This window comes from Artemia franciscana, chromosome 11, assembly GCF_032884065.1.
Source record: "Artemia franciscana chromosome 11, ASM3288406v1, whole genome shotgun sequence".
Lineage (NCBI taxonomy): Eukaryota > Metazoa > Arthropoda > Branchiopoda > Anostraca > Artemiidae > Artemia > Artemia franciscana.
This window is the reverse complement of record NC_088873.1, coordinates 22,519,137-22,544,392: the sequence shown is the minus strand read 5'-3', so window position 1 is coordinate 22,544,392 and position 25,256 is coordinate 22,519,137. Positions and strand designations below refer to the sequence as shown.

The 25,256-nt window shown below is 36.4% G+C and overlaps 1 protein-coding gene across 3 annotated transcripts in view; it reads left to right on the top strand.

Moving 5' to 3' along the window:
* LOC136032968 (DDB1- and CUL4-associated factor 1-like) overlaps positions 1-25,256 on the top strand; it is an 81,394-nt gene that overhangs the window by 9,951 nt on the left and 46,187 nt on the right. For all 3 annotated transcript variants that reach the window (XM_065713465.1, XM_065713467.1, XM_065713466.1), the window contains exons 2-3: positions 1,056-1,171; positions 13,317-13,467. In XM_065713465.1, the coding sequence (XP_065569537.1) occupies positions 1,059-1,171; positions 13,317-13,467 (264 nt within the window). In that variant the 5' untranslated portion in view covers positions 1,056-1,058. The remainder of the gene's footprint in view (positions 1-1,055; positions 1,172-13,316; positions 13,468-25,256) is intronic.

Sequence of the window (25,256 nt, the reverse complement as noted above, 5' to 3'; positions counted from 1 at the left end):
TTTCACGAACATTACCTGTTAGTTTTAACCTCATTTCCAACACGTTCTGTAGGTCTGGCAGATTGGTTATTTTAGTGATCTGGCTATACACTATCTTTTGATTTACATCTAACCCTCCCCTAAGTCCAAATTTCAATTTCACCTAATCCCCCCTTCCCAAACTCCGTGAAAATTTCATCTCAATCACCAAAGCAGTGCCCAAGACACTGCAGATAATTTGAAAACTTGGGTGCGCATAACATCTTTTGATTCACTGAGGTACATGTGTTGTCTCCAGAAAATACCCTTGAGAAACTCTCAAAATCTTGGCGAAATAAATGACCCACATGAGCTCCTAGCTGATTGAAAAACCAAGACCAAACAAAAAGAAATTAAAAATAATGCATACTTATAAGGATAAAAAAAAAACTAGAGGATACAAGCCAAAAATTTAAAATCAAGATAAAAAAACAACCAAATATACAATACAGTTACTACTATCAAGTATGATAAGTAATCAAAGGAATTTTAAGTCTAAAGAACAATATAGTTGCTTTTGTCTGTTCCCTTCAAAAAAGATCAAAATAAAATCAGTTCAATGTTGCAGTTAGGTTAGTCTTTACCTGTATTGTAATTAAAAATGAGATTACCTAAATTTGTTGGTTTTGCTTGAAAATGATCTTTTAGTTCAGATTTGCTGTATCTATTGTTCTCTATTGATTCATTTACGTTGATTTATGTAACCACCTTGTTTGATTTAAAAGTAGATCTTTTTTTGAAAACATTATTAATTGAATCAATATGGAGTTTCTCGTGTCTCTCTTTGTTGCCAAAGGAAATGAGAGTGCATGTGTTTTGTGTTACTTCTCCTGTCCATTTTGTAAAATGATTTTGTTTGAAAAATCTTTTCTTTTTTCTAACTGGATACACAACAAGATGTGTTAGAATTATTGAAAAAGTCTTTAAGTTCTAAAACCCCAATATATCTTGTATTTGGAACTTTTGCCTTGCGCCTAGCCCTGGACACCTACTACATTAAAAAAAAAAATATCTTATTTCATTTATATATTTTCTAGAAGATGGAAGGTAGTAGTTTTGATTTAGCAACAGCAACTGATATTAGTACAATCCTTAGACAATGGGAAGAAAACCATCAAGTATATTCATTTGATCCAGTGCCATGGTTGAACAGGTGAGTGTTTTACATTGCAGCTTAAGGATTTTTTTATTCTGATATCGCCTAATTCCTATATCACTATATAGGCTACAGCCAGCCTTTAGGAGGGGAAGGGGGTATCTGCAAAATCTTTTATGTTGTTGGAAAAGTGAGTCACTAAAAATAATAACTTCAACTAAAAACAAATAACTCTCCTGATTCTGAAGATATCATAAATAAAAACTAAAACCAATTTGGAGTTTCCATGTGAAACAAAACTGAACTATCTCGAAGAAATTTTTTTTAGACAGCACTACCTGTCTATCCTCCACGATTGAACATAATAGGTCCTTACTTTGGCTATGTTTGAGTTTAAAAGAGCCCAGACTAGAACTGCCTAGTCAAACATGGTTTACATGGGTCTTCATCTGACTTGCGTGCGGAAAGGTGCTGTCAAAATTATATTTTCAATTTTATTTACACGCAGTGGCGTTGTTTGACATTTGTGTATCTAATCTATGATTTTCGTTTTAAAAATATGAACTTGAGGATTATTTTGGATATTGAATCTCCGCACAGCAGGTAGAGAATTTCTGTGGTTTTTACCCCGGGTGAAGACGAGTTGGTCGGGTTCGAGGTAGTCCTCCTCCCAATCAGCCTAGTACACAGCACCTAGTTTTTTCCAAGTTAGTTATGACTAAATATTACTGCCCTGAGTGTAGAAACCCAGCAACTAGTGGGACAGTTCAGTGCACCAAATGCAGTCAATGGTGGCATCCTAAGTGTGCAAGGATCACGCTTGGAGCAAGAGAAAAACTACTGGTATGGTTGTGCTTAAATTGTGACTTCCCCACTTCACCTTCATTTACTAGCGGTATGAAAATTCCGTGCAAAGTTACGCCACAAGCGTGCCCTAGACCTAGATCCTTTGGCAAAAACACACCCATAGTCACACCAAGGAATTCTAATCCCAAAACTAAGACAGTAACTAGGCCCAGCAGTGAGGATAAAACTCCATGCACGAATTGTTCTGAATACGTTAATGAAGTCTCAGCTTTAACTAACAGATGTTCCGTTCTTGAGAATCAACTCTCAGCTATTCAAAATGAACTATTACCCTTAAGAAATGCCCACGAATCACTCCAATCTGATTTACGTAACCTTCAGAACTTAACTGACGAAAAAACAACAACTATTGACACCCTAATGATGCAGTTAAATCAGTTGGGAATCCTTTCACCCATGCCACCCGTGAAATTACGCTCGTCTCCCTTTAGCTCTGAAATGAATAATTCTATACAAGGCCCGAGCAATCAGATTTGTAACTCATTAAGTGACGTAAAAAGTGCATGCAGTGTGAGAATGATCCTCGATAACGAGATTCAGGAAAGTGTTAAATTAGCTGACGTAAGGTTAACTGACGAGAATAAGTTTCGTAACATTCAACCGACTGAAGATGAACCGTTAATTGTTTTCGAGAAAATAGTGCAACAAAAAGTTAAGCGCAAGCCCTTAACCAGTAAAGGATGTAATATTATATGCAGGTTTTTTGTGAAAGAGGCTCCCAAATTTAACAAGATCTGTCGGTATTTTAATGAAAGTGGTTTCTGTAAGCACAGAAAAAAGTGTCGTTTTTTACATATATGTCCGCGCTTTATTTCGAAAACTTGCAGTAATAATGAGTGTAATTTTGACCACGTTGATTTATGTTGTGTTTTATCATGTACGGAAAAAGAATGTGTTTTCGCGCATGCGTGTTGCGGTACATCAAAAAGACGTAGCTCCAGTCACACCAATCGACAGGAAAATACTTTTCTGGATCCGAACCCGGCATCAAAAAACTTAATTGGACGGGGGTTACGAATTCAAAAACATCGCGATTACACCTTTTGCGGACCTCCGTGGCCCCCCTTACCAACAATCCCTCCCGTACATCAACATACCCCCAACCAAGCGTGTGTTGCGCCTTCTCGGTCGGTCGGAATGTTTTTCCCGGATCCGCTACCTCAGCAGCATCAACTTTTCTACCCCCCACAAAAGATAACGTCCCCGAGCCCCCCGACAGTTTTTCAAATCCCCGTACCTCCCCCCTCCTGTCCACCCTCACAGCCCCCAATGGCGAGGACACAATTTCTTTCGTTTCAGCCGAAATTCCAGTACTGAATAAATTTGAGCCCCTGTTTGGTATGGGTAATCCTGATGACAGCCTCACCCACCAGGGAAATAACATATTCTTACAAAGACCTACAACAAGAACATCAAACACCACTAAGGTAAAGTATTATAATTCTGATGTTTTTTCCTTCCCTAGGTTTATTTACGCAAATGCTGAAAGTTTAAATTTTGATAAAGTGGCTGAGTTAGAAAGTCTAGCTCAGGCAACAAAGGCATCTGTCCTAATGGTTTCTGAAGTTCATCGACAAAACCCAGAACTCCTGAAAATAGGTGGTTTTGATGAGTTTATAAAAATACGACCTGATGACCATCCACTGGGGAAAAAAGGTGGCGGAGTTCTTATTTATGCCCATGAAATTTTTAAAGCAGCTAGACTTGATGTCCCTTTTTTAACTGAGTACGACGAAATAATGTGGGTCATTCTAAAACCACGACGTCTCCCCCGGAAATTCACTGGTATTGCTCTCTGCGTGTATTATTACTCGCCGGGTCAGACGAGTGAATACCGCCAAGCATTCGTAGAAAAGCTACAACTCAGTTCGGATTTTGTTTTGGGCAAATACCCATCATGCGGAATTTTCATGATGGGCGATGCCAATGAATTAAAGCTCCATCACCTGGACGCCGGAATCGGCCTGAAGCAGCTCGTCAATTTTCCCACAACCAAAGGTGGCACCTCCCTTGACCGAATTTCCACAAATATGCACGAATTTTACAACATACCTACGACCGGGGCTCCAATTGGAGGAAGTTACCACTTTTCTCTTGAACTTAACCCCACCTGTTCCATTAAAATCGATTACACTACAACTGTAACTATCAGTCGACCAATCACAAGTGAGGGACTTCTGACTTTTGGCCAATGGTTAAGCTGCGAGAAATGGGAAAAATTCCAAGATGCTAAAAGTAGCAACGAAAAAGCTACTATTTTCCAAGAAGCTTTGCTTCATAATTACAAGGCCTGTTTTCCTGAGAAGTCAACAAAACGTTTCTCGTCAGATCGACCATATATTACACAAGAAGTTAAGAAAATGGTAATGGAAAAGAGATGGCTTTTCCGTCATGGTAATACCCAACAAGCCAACAGGTTGAAAAACAAACTAAGAAAAGTCACTCGAAAACACGCGAACAAATATGTAGAACGTAAAGTTAATCATCTGTTCGAGTCCAAACCAAGCCAGTGGTACAACCGAATCAAAAGGATGACGGGCAAGGTGGAAAAAGGAGTCGATTTTGGCATTGATGAAGATGACGTCGTAACAGCCAACTCCCTTAATAAACATCTGGGTAACATTGTGCAATCCCTCCCGCCTTTGCTGAGCGTGGGAATACCCACCCCTCCTCCTGAGTCTTTTGATTTCCCTTTGATATCAGAGTCCCAGGTGTTTTTCAAATTGAAAAGGCTTAAAAGAACAAGTATTACCCCTGTAGATATTCCCATTGATCTCATCAAAGCATTTCCAGATTATCTTAGTGGCCCCCTAACACTCCTTTTTAATCAGGTGACAAAAACAGGTGAGTATCCATCAATTTGGAAAAATGGGTTCATTACACCAATACCAAAAAAAGATGCGCCCAATGATTTTTCGGGTGTCCGACCGATCACTATGACACCCATTTTTAGCAAAGTGTATGAAAGTTTTGTTGCAGCATGGCTGAAAGACCGTATTCTGGACAAAATTGATCCAAGGCAGTTTGGAAATATGCCAAACACATCTACATCTCATTACTTAGTAAGTATAATTGACAGTATTTTGCAAAAACTCGATGAACCAGATTCTTGGATTAATCTTATTGCAATAGATCTAAGAAAAGCTTTTGATTTAATTTGCCACAAAATTCTTGTAAAAAAACTTCTTGGACTAGGTGTAGATTCATTCCTTGTACGTTTAATTGCTAGTTTTCTTTCTGGTAGATGTCAACGGACAAAATATAAGTCCACCTACTCCGACCCACTGCCCATTTTTTGTGGAGTTCCCCAAGGTACCCTCTTGGGACCACTTTTGTTTCTTGTCATAATAAATGATTTGGCAACAACACTGGACGATCGCTGGAAGTATGTCGACGATCTGTCGCTCATTGAATGTTGTCGGAAAAACCTACCAAGCAGAGCAGGTTCATTAATGAAAGATATATGTCAAGAGGCAAAGGTGGACAAAATGACTGTCAACTTTGATAAATCTGTAATTTTAACATTTTCTTTTTTAAAATCTGCGCCAGTTTTTAATCCACCTATTCCCAGCGCCAGTCACGTGACCGAAATTAAACTGCTCGGCGTTCATATCACTTCAGATCTGAAGTGGAATAAACATGTTGATGGCATGTTAAAAAAAGCTAATTTGGCCATCAGGTCTCTAAAGTTGTTGGCTCGCCATGGAATCCCTGCACCACACCTCCTACGCATCTATTTCTCTTTTATACGTTCCACACTTGAATACTGTTGCCCTGTATGGCATTTCGGGCTGACTAGGGAACAGTCGGACCGGGTTGAGAGGGTGCAATACCGTGCCCTCCTAGTAATCTCAAAAGCCCCAAAAATACCGTACATATCCCTCCTTAATCAGTTTCAACTTCAAACCCTTCAATCTCGTCGTTTAAAACTAGCCCTATCCTTTGGTAATAAAATTTTGTCCAGCCCTATACACCGAAATATCCTTCCTCCCCAACATCAACCGGCACGGGTAAGGCCACTCAGGGCCGTTGCAGAGCCTGTACCAAAACTTCAACCTGTGACTGTGTCACATGCTCGTTATGAGCTTAGTTTTGTGCCCTCGTTTGTTAAGCTGTTTAATGCTGGGTCGACTTTTTAATCCGGATTATTGTTGTTAATTGTATTATTATAATTTTGTGTATATTTGTTGACTTATTTTCGTGTGTATGTGACAATTATTATTGTTAATTGTATATATTATTAATTTTGTGAATGTTAATTTTGACTTGTCGACGAATTTTTGTGTGTGTATGACAATAAAAACTAATAATCGGCTCTGTCCGTCGAATGTTTTTTAAATAAAATGAATTTGAATTTTGAATTTTTACATGGGCAAGCAGTTCTCTGTTGCTATGAAGCTTCTACCTTAGAGGTCTCTGTCTCTCCCCATTAGAGCTCTTGTTTAAATGTTTTTATCTCTGACCTATTTTTTGTCAGAGAATAATTTAATACAAGGGTGAAAAGCACATTGAAACATAATCGTTAAGATACTTAGTTAAAATTTGTTTAAGTGCCATGTAAAGTCAAGGTTTTACCTAGGAATTGAAAGGACAATTGGGAATCTGATCCGTTTTGTTGCAAAAAAGGTACTAAACCTTTGGATTTACCATCGAACTGGTCTGCACTTAAGTTTCTACGATTCTCTGTTCTATGTGACAGTGTGTGGGAAAACATATGAAAGACATGTTGCTCTTTTCTAAGTCCATAGTTAATTAAGGTTAATGGCTTTTAAAACTCTTAAATATCAACTCTGATGGAAATCAAAATCATTCAAAAATCATTTGCTTATATGCTTTCTGATGTTTTTGCTTTCGGATTTCCATATTGCAGTATTGATAATATTTATATTGAAAAATATCAGAAATCCTTTAATACAAATTTTGGTTAAAATTGGAAGACACTTTGTAAACATGCTTGCTATATGCTGCATTTTGTTTAAGACACTATTTCACAAGTTTGAAATTAGTGAGTTGAAGAAACCTTTCAATATCAGCTTAGGTAAAAAATCAAACACCAGTTGTGGAATCACTCTAGTAAAGTTAATTGGTTTGTTACGAATATGCTGCTATTGAGATACGAAATTTTCTTGGAAGGATTGGCAGTATATTTATTTTTGTCTATGTGTATTTTTATTTTATGACTATAAAAAACCCAAGCTCTCAAATTGTAATCGCTTTTGGTGTAGTGCAAATGGCATAATGACCTCTTGTGCACGTGTCAAGGGTATTTAACACAATTCTTGCTTGGAACAAAAATAAAATTCTGAGATTCTAGGGTCTTAATTTCATTCAAAATTTATAAGCTTTTTTGAAGAATGTTAGGAGTTCCAGTTGTATCAGGGAAGTATGAATTGTTCTGTCAAATGATGTTAAGCATGTAAGTATTAAAATTGCTTAAAACAACAAGGTTCACATTTGACCAAAAATGAAGAGAAAGGGAAAAGTCAGGTTTATACGATTTTCTGGTAAAACAAAATAAAATTCTTATTTTTCTGATGTATGAGATTCTTGAAGTAAAAGTAAAGGGTGATTAAACTCAAACAACTAAAAATTCACCTATGTTGGAAGGGGACTATCGTACCCTTCAAACTTCCCCTCACTAAATATAGGCAAAATATGTTGCTTAAGTGGAACATCCAAATAGGAATAAAAATTGAAACCAGGATTTGTTTTGGAATTGGACCTGGTAATGGAATAATGCAACATTTTGGGATCGTCCTGGCCCTAGTATTTGTTGCAGGGAATACGTGATAACACTCTATTATTCAGTGTACCAAAGATAGAACCAAGAATAAAGGCTACAATCTTCAGAACAGAGCGGCTTGTTTCAAGGCCCATTTTTTTCCAGCAAACTGTTAAAGGATTTTAATAGAATAATGGTCTTAAAGGTTGCAGAATTTAAGAGAGAAAAAATGGGGATAATTTAAATAAAATAGTGGAACGAAAAAACTTTAAATAATAAAAATTCCAGTGTTTCGGCTCCACGCCCGAAAGCCTTTATCGATGGGGTAAAAAAGTTAAATTAATCGCAACATATAAAAAAAGAGAAAACAAAAAATACAAAAAACAAACAAATAAATGAAACTCACATGTTAATAACTTCTAAAATGCTACAATCACTGTAATAGACTGAATGAGCACACAGAGATGACAAAAGATTGTCGATCTTGTGACAAGTGAAGACTTTCATTTTAGTTGACAATTACTGGCCATGTTGAGGTGTATGTTGAATTAGTCAAAAGACACTATGTGCATTCTGTTGCTACTACCTACTATTAATAAGGCTATGTGTATTCAGGTGAAAATATCAGAGAATGTTGAGGGGATGTTTAACTAAACCAAAAACACTATCTTCATGCCGGTTGTCAAAGGGACTCATCAGCAACATCCCTAGAACCACTTAGGGTGTTAAGTTTAACCTTTTAGGGAACTTTGAGAAGGATGTTGAACTAACCAAAATGCAGTATGTGCATACTACTAACTACTCTATTGCTGAGGCTAAGGGTATTAAGGTGCAAATTGCAGGGAGTTTTTAAGGGTATGTTGACCTATATCAAAACACACTATGTGTCTGCAGTTTGTCAAAAGAATGAATCAGCAATATCCTATGAACTACTTAGAGCATTTGATTAAAATTTTCAGGATATGTTGGGGGGGATGTTGAACTAATCAAAAGACACTATGTTCATGCTACTAGAAATGCTACTGCTACTGGGCTGAGCGTATTAGAATGAAACTTATAGGGAACTTTGTTTTTGCGGGGGGGGGGGGGTGAACTAAATAAAAATATTTAGCTTTGGTCAGGATTAGCTCAGGGATAGCTTAGAGCAGTGCGGCTGGCCAATAAAAAAAAAAAAAAATATATATAAAACAATTCTTTAACTCTAGGACTGGAAAGGTTTACTTAGTACCAGTAACTGTGAAGGGGTACCTAAAATGTTTTGTGGGTAAAAAGGGGTGCAGTGTTTAAATACGTTTGAGAACCCCTGGCTTAGTGTATCAAGTAGACTCTTTCAGGGCATGGTGTACCAACAAAAAGGCTTAGATTATTAAGTTAAAAATTTAAGGGCATGTTGAGGGGAACGTTGGATTAAGGAAAATGCATTGTTTGCACACTTCTACTACTACTACTACTACTACTACTACTACTACTACTACTACTACTGAAGCTAAGGGTATTAAGGTGAAACTTTAGTAAGGAAATATTTGACTAACCAAAAGGTATTAATGTGCAAACTACTACAATTACTGACACTGCAACTGCAAAGGATATAAGGATGAAACTTTCAGGGAGTATCGAGTGAGATATTGAACTAACTGAAAGGAGCTACGTCTATATTACTACTACCACTTGTACTATTACTGCTGCTGCTACTAGTACTTCTAGCACTACTATACTACTACAACAAGTACTACTGCTACTACATTTAACGCTAAGGCTATTAAGGTGAAACTTTTAGGGAATGTTGAGGGGGATATTGAACTACATCAAACACACACTATGGGCTTGCAGGTTTTCAAAAAGGTATATCAGCAATATCTTAGGAACAGCATAGACTATTAAGCAGAAATAGGCTGGGAATGTTGAACAACCTAAAATTTACTGTGTGCATGCTACAGCTACTACTACTACAGCTTTTTTTTCTTCTTCTAAGTCGAAGTGTATTAGGGTGAAACTTTCAGGGAATGTTCAAGGGGATGATGAACTAAATCTAAACACGTATGTGCATACAGGTTGTCAAAAGAGCATATCAGCAATATCTTATAAACGGTGTGGAATATTAAGTTTAAACTTTCAGAGCGTGTTGAAATATTAAAAAATATGCGTATACTACTACTACTAGTATGGTTAAGGGTATTACGCTAAAAACTTCAGGGTAGCTAGTTTTAGGACTACTATTACTATTGCTGCTTCTAGTAAACTAAACCAAAATAGTTTAAGTGTATCCAGGTTTTGAAAAGGACATAGCCAGGCTGTCTCAGGAAAGGAATAGGGTATTAAGTAGAAACTGTTAGGGAAATTTGACGGAGATGTCAAATTAAATCAAAACATACTATATGCATACAGGTAGTCAAAAGGACGTGTCAAAAATATCTCATGAACGGCTAAGAGTATAACGTTGAAGCTTCCTGGGCTACTAATACTACTACTGTTGAACAAACTGCTACTACTACTACTGTTGACTAATTTTGACTCTGATTACTTGCCACTGAGATTCTAACTACTTCTGGGTGTGACTATTTGGAACTGCCGTAGAAACAAACTGCAATACGTGACTCTAAAAACTACTTGTGCCCGCAGCTAGCCACTTACGACTGCGACTGCAAGTAATTGTGACTGTGACCGCGACCATATGATGCTGTAACTACGACTACTTGTGACTGCGACGGAAATGTAACTGCGACAACATGGATTAACATTACTTTTATGAGTAGTACTTTATTAACAAGCAAACTCTCACAACATAAAAACTGCCGAACTTATTGCTTTCTGTCAGCTAGCCTTCATTGTATAAAAAAACAACAACAAAAACATAAGTGCAATATGCAACTGCAAATACTTGCAACTGCAGCTGTGACTAATTGTGATTGTTACTGCTGCTACTACTAATGCTCGACTGTGACTGCTGTCACTGCTACTATTGAACTATATTAAGTGCATCCAGGTTGTCAAAATGATGCAGATAAGAAATCTCAGGAAGAGAATAAGGTATTAAGTTGAAACTTTCAGGCAAAGTTGAGTGGGATGTAAAACTAATTCAGAGGTACTCCGTTTATCCAGATTATCAAAAGGTCGCGAGTACAATATCCTAGGAAAAACTTAGGTTGATACATCAGAACTCAGGATACCTCAGGAACGGTAAAGGTATTTAGTTGAAAGTCTCAAGACATGTTGAGGTGGTAGATGAACTAAATCAAAAGACACTTTGAGCATCCAAGGTTGTCAAAAGGGTGTATCTGCGATATCTCTGGAAATTTCAAGGAAATTATGTTGAAACGTTCTTCACATTTTGAGAGTAATGGCTGGTTAATTTTCTCTTTTATAGCGTTAATAGGTCCAAAATTTTTAGACTTTCAGAAACGAATATCAATATATATTAAATTGTCAATCCACATTCATTTATTCTCGTCGGTAATCTTGGCTATTATAGTAATTTTATTGATAGTGATTTAATGTCACTTGAAATATTATGGAATATACGAAATATTGTTGAAATATACGCTTGGACTATTATTTGCCTTCGTTTCTGCTAATCTTTGTTGAATCTAGCTCTTTACTTTTCTTTGAAAAACTTTCTTGTGGACAAGTTTTTTTTTTATGAATAATGTTAAAACACTAGTTTAACTTCCAAGGAAAACAAAAATTCTTCTATGAAAATAGTTAAGTTACACTGCATCTAGTTTAACTATGTTTTTATGATATTAATTTTCATCAATATATTTTTAATTTAGAATAATTTTTCTTTTCATATTTTAGGAAATCTATAGCCCAATAAAACTTTTAGAAAAATATTTTGATGATATCTGAAGTGATTTATCTAGCATTCAGTAAGTACAAAGGACACCAGATTTTATAAGAAAACATTTGTTGATTTGTTCAGTTTTACTGCTTTAATAGATTAATTTTCTTTGGCCATTTCTTCCTTTTGAGTCCGTTCGTTTCAAATTTACAGGAGAAAAGATAGCTATTAAAAAACCTCGAGAACCATCAGTTTGTAGTGTTTGAAGGAACTAGTTAAATTTTTAGCTGTACAAATGATGTTCTAGCCTTTAGAGAAATTTTAGAGAGATGGCAGCCCTACTATTATTTATGGTAATACGAGTTTGTTTTATCATTTCATTGCTCTTTGTAATTTTGGTTCGTCTTAGGTTTGATTCTTTTATTCTTAATAATTTCTAATTACTTTTTGGTTTGACATTTTACGTGAGTTGCTTTCTACTGCTCGTTTTAAATTCTTAAATCTCTAATTTTTTGTTGAACAACTTAAATTCTTTAATTTAATGAATGTTATATAACTGGCTCCTTGCTAAAGACTGGGACAGGCTAGTCATGGAAAGACATGGAAAAATTATACAAACTGCTAACGCCGTCGCTCTGGTCTTAATAGTGAATGCCTCTTAAACTTAAGACAAATCAAAACTAACCAATTTATTAAGACCTTGAATGATATTTTCCTCTCCGTGGGCAAGGCCCTGTTAAATGTAAAAACATTCATCCATATAATTCATACTTTAAACTAATTGGGCCATATTCAAAATTTGATAAGTCAAAATTACGTTGTTTATATGCTTTTAGCTTATGTTAGACCGTTGCCCCTTCTGGGTTGCCGGAGACACCTAGGATATCCAAGAAGAGCCGCTTATCATTTCTCATATGTTCTGTTGACTAGATGTCTTCCCGCTGGAGTTAGAGTATCTCGTCGATAGTGTTTTAAATCCACTGGTAGGTGTAACGAGCTGCCACTTCAATGCCATTCTGGAGAGTCTATCTTCGATCATACGGATGATATGTTCTAAGTAGCTCCATCATCTTTGGCTGATTTTCGGGTTAGTAACATGGGTCGCCAGTAAGTATTGGATATCGTGCGAAGACAGTTACCAGCACAGAAGGGTGAATGTACTTTTTTTGGAGTTGTACTGGAGGGTGCAAAGGAGATTAATGTAGAGCAGCCTTATTTTTAATTTGAAGGAGTAATTTTTTGATCACCGAACTGATTATAGTCGATTAAAAGCTCCGTTAGTTTGTCCAGCCCTAGACTGCACTTCTGTTTTACTGGACTCCGTTCGTTGGACTATACCTCCAAGGTATGTAAACCCTACTGCGTGCTCTACTGCTTTATACCCACACTTTGTGCCTGGTGGTAAGTCACTCGTTGATTCTTAGCCAAATGGTTACAAAGGAAGTCTTTTTTCCAGTTGCAAGCTGCTAGTTCACCGTCCAACACTCCTCCTTTATCCAGGCTTGGGACCGGCTATAGAATAAAGGTATAGCTAATATGCTTTTAATCTCAAATAATTCTGCTCCAAATAAATGTTGGTATTTAGTACATCATAGTGCATAATAAACACGCTGGTGGACCCTGAGTTGCCATTCAAAAAATGTTCTAGCGACAATTTTTAAGGAATAATTGAGCAAAAATTGCTAATAGAACAGAAATTCTATCGCTTATGGTGTCCAATTAAATTGAGACTCAAAATACCTTTAAGACTCGTAGGCTGCTTATTCTTCAGATTTGGTTCGACACAATGTCAGTTTTGTAGTCTGATAATAATGTGTGCTCATTGGCATTTTCAGATTAGCGGACTTAGTAGAAGGCGAGACTGAGCTGTACATGAAGATGGATCCAGATCCGTTTGATGACAGACATCCCTCTAGAAGCGATCCGACTGGAAACCTTGGACACATGCTAAAAACTATCTTCAAGAGGGATACCTTCGTAAACAAAGTAAGTAGGTGTGAATGTCATTTACCGCTTTGAGAGCGTCACCCTTTCCACTTTGAGACTCAAATTGAAAAATGGACAAGTTTTGCGGTTTTGGGTGTATTTAATGATGTATTGTAGATTAGTTCGTTCTTTATAATGTGACACTAGACACTTCCTTAAATTTTGAAACCTAATCTTTTGAAACAGAATAAGGTAATATTTCTGGATTGGCCAGATTACCACTTGAAGTCAAAATTCTGCTTTTTAAATATACGAGTTATTAAGCTATACGAGATTAATTAGTAGTTAATTGTAAGATGAGTTTATAAACCTAAGTGAAATTGGATCAAATTAAGGTTTCTCCAGCTTAATTGACTTTTCGGTTCAAGTGGATAACTAAAAAATTGCTTGACAATGATAAAGCTACTGTAATTAACCCCGAAGACATAGCTTGTCTTCTAAATTTGTTTTTGGAACTCAAACTCTATAAATCCTTCCCCTAGGTGAGTCTTACCGACTATTCAACCAAATTCACATCGAATCCTTGATACCTGCTCTGAATATTGAGCTGAAAAATATTTAAAAACTATTACAAAACTTGCTGCCTCAAGCCATTTCTACAACCAAGATTGTTAAAAGAAATTTCAGCTTATATATGACCCTTTGTCTGCCATTTTTTCATTTTCATTGTTATAAACGAGACTCTCCGTTTCAGAATCAGATGTCCTGGCCCTCTTGAGATGCTTCATTTCAATATCTTCACTTTATTACAACAACACTAGTATTACTACTACTAACAACTCACCGCGGCACCAAGCCGCCTGGAGCCAACACAGCTACGCACGCTCCTCCTCCATCCCAATCTATTCAAAGCCTCCTTTTTTACACTCCCCCAGGAAGTTTCCATTTCCTTTCAATCTTTCTTTCTGACATCTTTCCACCCCAGACGAGGACGACCTGCTTTCCGTTTAGCCCTAGACGGTTGGCTGAAAAGGACAATCTTTGGCAATTTGTCATCCTTCATCCGCAGAACATATGCTAGCCATCTCAACCTTTCTTTCATTATAGCTCTAGAAAGTGGGTAAGAACCACATTTTTTGTACAGCTTACTGTTTGAAATACGGTCAGTCAACTGGGTACACAGAACAATCCGTAAAACGTCTAGTAAATCTTCATCCGCTTTTCGGAGCGCCCATGCTTCAGAGCTATATTTGACCGCTGTCATCACTTTACCTTCCATTATTATAATCTTGGTTTGCAGACTATCTTCCTATTATTCCAAACTTTTTTTTAGCTGTGAAAAAACACCCTGAGTCTTGGTTATTCTACTTTGAACATATTTACTGCTCCCACCATCTTTACTAATAATACTATCAAGGTAAGTGAAGCTGCCCACCGGATCAATCTTTTCGTTACCCAACGTCACCTTTTCATGTTCACTTATTTCTAGCCTCAGTGAATTAGTCTTCTTAACATTTTTTTTTCAAACCTATTTTAGCACCCTGAACGCAAAACCTCTAAAAGTTTCTTCATTTTGCTCACACTTCCATCTAGGATGCTTAATCATCAGTATAATCTAAATCCAGGAGAGTTTTCCCTCCCCATTCGATTCCGTGGTCTCCCATTGCTTTTCCTGTGCTCCTTAAGACAAAGTCCATCAGTCTACCAACATCATAACATCCTGGGTGATAATTACCCTTCCTAAATTTCAGCTTTAATGTTTTTTACTGTTTTAGAAAGAAGAATTGAGAGAAAGAGTCAAACTCTAGCGTAAAGAGCGGGGCGTTGATGAGGAAACAGCCTCTTTCATATACGAAGTAATTTCTGTGCGTTTTAAGTTTTGATCTCACTCCTTACTTTCAGTTGAAAAAACTTGTTTTTTTGTATTTAATTTCTGAACGTTTTTGAATCAATGCATGTTTTGATTTTGGCTCTCCGCAGAGGAATAATCAAAACGAAATTTGAATATTTTTTTTTGGGGGGGGGGCTAAATGGTTTTTCTCATAATTTTGATCGAATGATTTTGAGAAAAAAAGAGCGGGGGCGAAGCCTAGTTGCCCTCCGATTTTTTGGTTAATTAAAAAGGCAACTAGAACTTTTAATTTTTTACGAATCTTTTTATTGGTAAAAGATTTACGTAGCTTATAAATTAGCTTACGTAAAGAACTTTTGTATTCTCATGTTTTTATTACATATATGAGGGGATTCGCCCCATCGTCAGTACCTCGCTCTTTACACTAAAGCTTAAATTTTATCCCAATTCATTGAGAATGACCCCTGAATCACAAAAGCCGTAGCATAAATAGTTGAAATTACTAAATACTTTAGCGTAAAGAGCTAGGTTTCATAAGGAGGTGAGCCCCTTATATGGGTAATAATTTCTGTTTGTTTTAAGTTTTATTGCTGTTCCTTACTTCCAGCTGAAAAAGCTTTTTCACATTTATTTTTTTTTTTTTTTAAAATAATGCTAGTAAATCCTGCTCTCCCTTCATGGAAGTTTTCTTTTCCCATGACAAATTCTCGATGGAAAATTCCCCCAGCATATCCCCCTCTTCTCAACCCCTCCCCCCAACCAAAAAAATCCTCCTCAAAACGCCTGTATACTTCCCAATAACCATTACTATATGTAAGCACAGGTCGAAGTTTGTAACTTGTTGCCCCTCCCACGGGGACTGTGGGGGAGTAAGTCGTCCCCAAAGACATAGTTATAAGGTTTTTCGACTACGTTGAATAAAATGGCTATCTCAGAATTTTGATCCGTTGAATTTGGGAAAATAATTAGCGTGGGAGGGGGCCTAGGTGCCCTCCAATTTTTTTGGTCACTTAAAAAGGGCACTAGAACTTTTCATTTCCGTTAGAATGAGCCCTCTTGCAACATTCTAGGACAACTGGGTCGATACGATCACCCCTGGGAAAAAAAAACAAAAAAAAAACAAATAAACACGCATCCGTGATCTGCCTTCTGGCAAAAAATGCAAAATTCCACATTTTTGTAGATAGGAGCTCGAAACTTCTACAATAGGGTTCTCTGATACGCTGAATCTGATGGTGTGATTTTCGTTAAGATTCTATGACTTTTAGGGGGCGTTTCCCCCTATTTTCTAAAATAACGCAAATTTTCTCAGGCTCGTAACTTTTGATGGGTAAGACTAAACTTGATGAAACTTATATATTTAAAACCAGCATTAAAATGCGATTCTTTTGATATAGCTATTGGTATCAAAATTCCATTTTTTAGAGTTTTGGTTACTATTGAGCCGGGTCGCTCCTTACTACAGTTCGTTACCACGAACTGTTTGATTATGCTACTGTGAGTAGGCAACCCATAGTAGATAAATTAGTCAGGAAGAGGTTTTTCAGTCCGAAAACGCCCGTCGAAACAGACCAAGCCCAGAAGAATTATCCATCAATCGGAATCCCCTGCGAATGATGTGTCGTTTACTAGGCTGTAATTTCCTCGTAGGGTGCCACTTCTCAAATGGGAATTGAGTTCACTGTAAGTTCCTCAGTCTTGCAGCTACCCCGAAAGGGCCGAGGCAGCCCTTTGCAGAGGCCTTTGTCCATAGATCTGGATCTTACGCCCTGCCGCAGTTGACCTCCTATAGAGGATCCTCCCATGATGGTGTTCTGCATCACCATGCAATTTCATCCATTACTGGGAGAAGGTTTGTAACTCATGGGAATCGTGGAAACGCTAGTGGACCCCGTTGACTGTACATTTGAGGGGCCTTCTTCCTCCTCCACCTGTATTTATAGCCCCGGGTGAGGTAACCCCAGTTTCTATTATGGAGCCCCCAGGGACAAGGTCCTCCCTTGGTCCATGCCTCCTATGAAGGTACCCTATATATCTGTGGGGCGTTCCCCTATCGCCACCCGGGAACACACTGAGTGGCATGGGGGAGGTCACTAACGAGCAGTAGACTCATAAACTTTTTTCTTTCTTTTTTTTTATTTAGGGTATACTTGGAGTAGTATACCTGCTTGGAAAACAATAAAAATCATCTCAAAGAAGTATCATTGAATGATGTGACAGCTTTGGAAAGCTGTTTCCCTAAAAGATTGCTGTAAACCATTTAATAGGCAAGCTAAGATTGAATCGAAAAAAAATATGAATGATTGGGTATTCAACATCACGGAGGGCTAATAAACAGTCGAGACCGTCAATTTTAATTTTATTAGACTTCAGAGATTTCTGTATTAAAAGTTTATGTTTGTGTAGCATATCTCCCTACTGTTGAAAGATTCTACCAGAGTAAATTTTTCTCGGAACACGAGATATGTGTATAACCCATCCCTGAGAGTAAGACCATTCCTGTTTTTCGAAAAATTGGAAAAATGTTCAGCATTGTGTTTATTTTTTAGGAAACAGAAACAGTATGTTTTAAAAAGCATTTTTGTAAGTTTACTTTAACTAACCAGAAATCCCCATCGTTTGGTTTCATCTCTTTTTTTTATTTCTTGCGCGTGAGATTAGTTACAGACATTTATCAATTATATAAAGGAAGATATGAAAATACAAATTTAGACTAAATATCTCCACACTGCCTACAAGTAATTGAGCATAGATAATTTAAAGGAATGAGGTTGTCAGGTTCATTGCCAATGGCCCCACTCGTCTGTTTTAATACTAACATTGTAAGATTTCTGGTAACTTCTTAATCTACTCCTACCACAAAACAGTGTTGCCATCTATCAGTTTTTTGTCTTTATGGCACTTGGTATTAACCAAGTGACATATAGCAATCGCAAATTCTGTCGGTCTGTCTGTCGGTCTTTCGGTCCCGGTTTTGCTACTTTAGGCACTTCCAGGTAAGCTAGGACGATGAAATTTGGCAAGCGTATCAGGGACCGGACCAGATTAAATTAGAAATAGTCGTTTTCCCGATTTGACCATCTGGGGGGGGGAGTGGGGGGCCGGTTAATTCGGAAGAAATAAAAACAATGAAGTATTTTTAACTTATGAGCGGGTGATGGGATCTTAATGAAATTTGATGTTTGGAATGATATTGTGTCTCAGAGCTCTTATTTTAAATCCCGACCGGATCTGATGACATTGAGGGGAGTTGGAGGGGGGAAACCTAAAATCTTGGAAAACACTTAGAGTGGAGGGATCGGGATGAAACTTGGTGGGAAAAATAAACACAAGTCCTAGATACAGGATTGACATAAACGGAACGGATCCGCTCTCTTTGGGGTAGTTGGGGGGGGGTTATTTCTGAAAAATTAGAAAAAATGAGGTATTTTTAACTGACGAACGGTTGATCGGATCTCAATTAAATTTGATATTTAGAAGGATATCGTGGCTCAGAGCTCTTATTGTAAATCCCGACCGGATCTGGTGACATTGGGGGGAGTTGGGAGGGGGGAACCTAAAACTTGGAAAACACTTAAAGTGGAGGGATCGGGATGAAACTTGGTGGGAAAGATAAGCACAAGTCCTAGATACATGATTGACATAACCGGAACGGATCCGCTCTCTTTGGGGTAGTTGGGGGAGGGGTTAATTCTGAAAAAATAGAAAAAAATGAGGTATTTTTAACTTACGAACGGGTGATCGGATCTCAATGAAATTTGATATTTAGAAGGATATCGTGTGTCAAAGCTTTTATTTTAAATCCTGACCGGATCTGGTGACATAGGGGGAAGTTTGGGGTGGGGGAACCTAAAATCATGGAAAACGCTTAGATTGGAGGGATCGGGATGGAACTTGTTGGGAAAAATAAGCAGAAGTCTTACATACGTGATTTAAATAATTGGAACGCATCCGCTCTATTGGGGGGGGGCTAATTCTGAAAAATTAAGAAAAATTACGTATTTTTAACTTACGAAGGAGTGATCGGATCTTCATGAAACTTCATATTTAGAAGATCGTCGTAACTCAGATCTCTTATTTTAAATCTCAACCGGATCAAGCGTAATTGGGGGGGGGGCAGTTGGGGGGACCGGAAATCTTAGAAAATGCTTAAAGCGGTGAGATCAGGATGAAACTGGATGGGAAGAATAGAAACCTGTCTAAGATACGTGACTGACATAACCGGACCGGATCCGCTCTCTTTGGTGGAACTGGGGGGGGGGTGTAATTTTGAAAATTGAGGTATTTGTAACTTACGAAAGGGTGACCAGATCTTAATGAAATTTGATATTTAGAAGGATCTTGTGCTTTAAAGTTCTAATTTTAAATTCCGACCAGATCCTGTGACATTGGGGGGAGTTGGAGGGGGAAACCGGAATTCTTGAAAAACGTGAAAATTGGGGTATTTTTATCTTACGAATAGATGATCGGATCTTAAGGAAATTTGATTTTTAGAAGGACTCCATGTCTCAGAGCTCTTATTTCGAATCCCGACCAGATCTTTTGACATTGGGGGGAGTTGGAGGGGGAAATCTTGGAAAAACACTTAGAGTGGATGAATCGGGATGAAGCTTGGTGGATAGAATAAACAAATGTCCTTGATACGTGATTGACAGAATCGTATTGGATTCGCTCTCTTTGGAGGAGTTGGGGGGAGGGGTTCAGTGATTTGGCGAGTTTGGTGTTTCTGGACGTGCTAGGACGATGAAAATTGGTAGGCGTGTCAGGGAGCTGCACAATTTGACTTGATAAAGTCGTTTTCCCAGATTCGACCATCTGGGGGGCTAAAGGGAGAGGAAAAATTAGAAAAAATTAAGTATTTATAACTTACGAGTGGGTGATCGGATCTTAATGAATTTTGATATTTAGAAGGACATCGTGACTGAGAGCTCTTATTTTAAATCCTGACCGGAATTAAGCCTCTTGTTTTCCTTTTTAAATCAATCTATTGATTCATAGAATTTAGTTAGAGCTCATACCATATGATCTCTTGGCTCTTAGCTCTTCTCGCCTTGTCACAAGTGCCATATGAGCTCTTAGGTCTTGTTTATATAGGATCTTCGGATATATTTAAGCCCATTAGTCTAGTTTTTTTTTTCTCTGCCTTGATTGTCAGTCTTGATGAAAAGCTTCATCAATTAATTAGGTATTTCTATGTATTCTTAATGTTCTATATATATATATATATATATATATATATATATATATATATATATATATATATATATACTAGCTATTGGGGTGGCGCTTCGCGCCACCCCAACACCTAGTTGGTGGGGGCGCTTCGCGCCCCCCCCCCCCCCAAGCCCCCCCGCGCGCGTAAGTCGTTACGCGCCATAATAGTTACGCGCCATTGTAGTTGTGTCCCTATGTCCCACCTGTGAATATAGATAGATATATATATATATATATATATATATATATATATATATATATATATATATATATATATATATATATATGGTTTTAACTACGTAAAACTTGCGAATATACAACATTCTTTGCTGTCCCATTGTCTTTGCATATAAATAGATTGTCAGGTTTACCGACTCTTGAACATGCAACATATTATGGTCCATGGGAAAACAATCTGTATTCAGATCTATACCTCATGATTCTAATGATTGCCCTTGAGCTTTGTTGATGGTGATTGCTAATCGACCATTCCCTGTCCCGGTGTCCCGGTCGTCATTTACATCCCCCTGTTTCCCCCGGTGTCCCCGTTGTAGTTGTGTCCCTGTGTCCCGGTCGTCATTTATATTCCCTGTGTCCCGGTCGTCATTTGTATCCCGGTGTCCCGGTCTGTATATACATTCGTTTTTTAGTTTTGTTTTTCTCCTTTATTTTTTTCCTTTTTTTTTCTTTTTTAGCTTATTTAGATTTTTAGATTTTTTAGTTTTTTTATTAGTTTTTAGTTTTTTTTTCTTTTTAGTTTTTTTGTCCCGGTCGTCATTTATATCCCCCTGTTTCCCCCGGTGTCCCCGTTGTAGTTGTGTCCCTGTGTCCCGGTCGTCATTTATATTCCCTGTGTCCCGGTCGTCATTTGTATCCCGGTGTACCGGCCTGTATATACATTCGTTTTTTAGTTTTGTTTTTCTCCTTTATTTTTTTCCTTTTTTTTTCTTTTTTAGTTTATTTAGATTTTTAGATTTTTTAGTTTTTTTTATTAGTTTTTAGTTTTTTTTTCTTTTTAGTTTTTTTGTAGTTTTTACCTTCTTTTTAGTTTTGTTAATTTTTTTTTTTACTTATGTCCTGGTCGTCATTTATACTCCCTGTGTCCCGGTGCTTTGTTGATTGCTAATCGAACATTCCTTTTGTCCTGGTCGCTTTCTCTTTGAGTGTCGTCATTTATTTTTTTCTTTTTTAGTTCTTTTAGTTTTTACCTTTTTTAGTTTTTTTTTAGTTTTTTAGATGAAAATTTTTTTTAGTTTTTTCCTTTTTTTCTTTTTAGTTTTTTATTGGTTTTTACCTTTATGTTAGCTTATTTTTCAGTTTTTTCCTTTTTTTTTAGTTTTTTTTTATTTTTTATTTTTTTTAGTTTTTTACCTTTTTTTAGTTTTTTTAGTTTTTTTAGTTTTTTTCGTTTTTTAGCTTTTTTACTTTTTTTATTAGTTTTTAGTTTTTTTGTAGTTTTTGCCTTTTTTTAGTTTTTTCAGTTTTTTTTTTAGTTTTTTATTGGTTTTTACCTTTATTTTAGCTTATTTTTCAGTTTTTTCCTTTTTTTTAGTTTTTTTTAGTTTTTAGTTTTTTTAGTTTTTTACCTTTTTTTAGTTTTTTTAGTTTTTTTAGTTTTTTAGCTTTTTTATTTTTTTTATTAGTTTTTAGTTTTTTTTGTAGTTTTTGGCTTTTTTTAGTTTTTTCAGTTTTTTTTTAGTTTTTTATTGGTTTTTACCTTTATTTTAGCTTATTTTTCAGTTTTTCCTTTTTTTTTAGTTTTTTTTAGTTTTTAGTTTTTTTAGTTTTTTACCTTTTTTTAGTTTTTTTAGTTTTTTTAGTTTTTTAGCTTTTTTATTTTTTTTATTAGTTTTTAGTTTTTTTTGTAGTTTTTGCCTTTTTTTAGTTTTTTTAGTTTTTTAGCTTTTTTATTAGTTTTTAGTTTTTTTTGTAGTTTTTGCCTTTTTTTAGTTTTTTTAGTTTTTTAGCTTTTTTATTTTTTTTATTAGTTTTTAGTTTTTTTTGTAGTTTTTGCCTTTTTTTAGTTTTTTCAGTTTTGACGTCACCTGATCCAGTTTTTTCAGGTGACGTCACCTGATCCATCCACAGACAGACAGACAACTTATTTTTATATATATAGATATATATATATATATATATATATATATATATATATATATATATATATATATATATATATATATATATATATATATATATATATATATATTATATATATATATATATATATTGAAGAATAGACATTAGTGACATAGGATATATTAGGACTGTATTTGGTAAAAGAAAAAGAAAGATATTGAATAAATAAAATAGATATTTGAAAGTACAAAAATTGATCGAAGGTCAATTAAAGATTGATATTATTTTAATGGGCAAAAATACGGTTAAGAACCTTTTAAGAGTAATTTAATTAATCCTACCATCAATCATTGTATGATATATTCTTGTCAGTAGTCCTCCATCTGTGCCCTCCCTCACCTCGAGGCTTTAATAGATTTCCTATAGCCTTATATTTTCAGCATTGTTAACCAATTTTTACCATGATGCATCATTCCATTCCATCCAGGATTCCATCGTTCATTACCAGGACCGCTAAATTTTACTTCCTGAACCGCACAATATTAAAGCTTACCGCAGAATGTTTTGAGGGTAAGCGTTTACTAGCAAAAGATTTGTATTTAGATTTAAATCTAAGATTTTGTGCCTTTTTATATTTAAGTTTAAAGAGAATACAAAGACGTTTCCAGGGGGGGGGACTCTCGTAAAGCAGATTGCAGGATCGATTTTACCCTATATAGATTCTCCATTTCATAGATTAAGAATATAAAAATCTGCCCCCCCCCAATGCAACCTAAAGCATTTATGCAAAATTTATTTTTGCTAACTGACGATACCTTTGTCTGCTTTATTTATTTGTCGCATGTCATGCATGACCAGTGTAACCTCAGTAGGTATCTATTGATATTGCCCCCCCCCCCCCCCACCACCAAAAAAGTGAAATGTTGTAAAACATTTATACACACTCTGATTAATTAATGACTGAAAAGGAGACTTTTCATAGTAATATCCACCCATTGACACCCAAGTTTAAAAAAAAAATCGTGATATTTTGAAAGATCTAAATTTTATTGCAAGAATTTTTCAGTTTCTAATGGTGGTGGTAAAAAAGATAACTAGTCGAAATAAATCAACTAGGGACGTTGGAATACCACAGAATAGTAATAAAACAACCGCTAAACTTCCGCTAAGTAAAACAAGAAGGCCCTTTAACAAACTTGGGTAAACTGAACCTTTTTCAATTGCAACTAGATGTGCTGGATTGTCATCGTTTATAAAAAGTAATGACAATGTCGATAATGATTGGACTGTGCGGATTGATAATGCAATTACAAATGAAAGTCGAAGTAAAAGTAGCGTTCTCTTGGTTGTAACTTCCGTAAAATGTAAAAGAGGGAATGCTTGCCATTGAAAAAGACACAGCACCTAAGGGAATATTGCCAGTATCTGTTTCGAGTTTGAGCATTTTTGTATAGTCTGAACTGCAGAGTATTGGTGATGAAGTTATGTAATTGGTGGGGAGTGTCATCTAACAATTTATCGAAAGTCTTTCCAAGATATATTTCTTGATGGACTTCGGGTAATAGCTAATAAGACTAAGGAACGATCTCAGCGGTGATTTTGAGTTGAGGAAAGATTTCATGGGTTTAACTTAGCTAAACGAACATTCAAGATGTCCAGAACAAACGATGTGTTCCTAATACTGCTCTACTTTTCCAGCAGATTGAGGCTTTTTGGGTCAATTGGCAGCCCCATGCTTCCTTAGGGTCACAAGAACTGCAGGAAGATCACGTTCCTCAAGTGACGCTGAAAAGTGTAGAAGTGGCGAAAAAACGCTGTCATGAGTTCAGATTTGACCGTTCGGCCATATTCTTTGAAAGAAAATGGAGCATTTTACAGTTTTAATAGTTCATTCAAACACTTAAAAGGGTGTAATTAATGCACACTTCCTCCTTGCTTGCTTTGTTAAATTGATCTCTCAGTATCCAAACCGGCTGTAAAATATCGTGATGTAGTAACAATATCCAGCATACGTTGATAAAACAACAAAATTTCACTGATGATACCCACCCCCATATTCTCCCAAAAGCTCCAACAAGTGCTGTCTATTTTCAATTTCATTTTTTTTGTAATCTTATTGAAGTCAGCTTTATTGTTTTCTTCAAGCATTAAAAAGGTCGTATCCAATTTTTATCTGATTCGTCTTGTTTGGATTGATGACGCAGAAGAAGCTTACGGCCCGAATTTGTTTCTTTACCGCGCGATTGACGGAAGAAGGAAAAAAGCAGTTTTGGTGTGAAAAGTGTTCGACTTTTTATGCGGCCTATTAAGCTCGACTTTATGATTGACTGGATCCACATTGTTGGATCCTCTTGGCTTCGAAATCTTTACATTATTTGACGTAGAAATAAATTTTTTTGTAGTTTTAGTCTATGTTTCCGGACGGCCCAAATTTGTTTCTTTACCGCACGACTGACGGAAGAAGGAAGGAAGCAGTTTTGGTGTGAAAAGTGTTTGACTTTTTATGCAGCCTATTAAGCTCGACTTTCTAATGGACTGGATCCACATTGTTGTATCCTCTCAGCTGTTGAATCTTCACATTATTTGACGTAGAAATTAAATTTTGTATGTAGTTTTAGTTTATGTTTTCCGGACGATTTCTTCTTTCCGCTGATTTTCTGGCCTTATGATGTCCTCCTTTCGCCATTTTCTTGTGTAACATCTT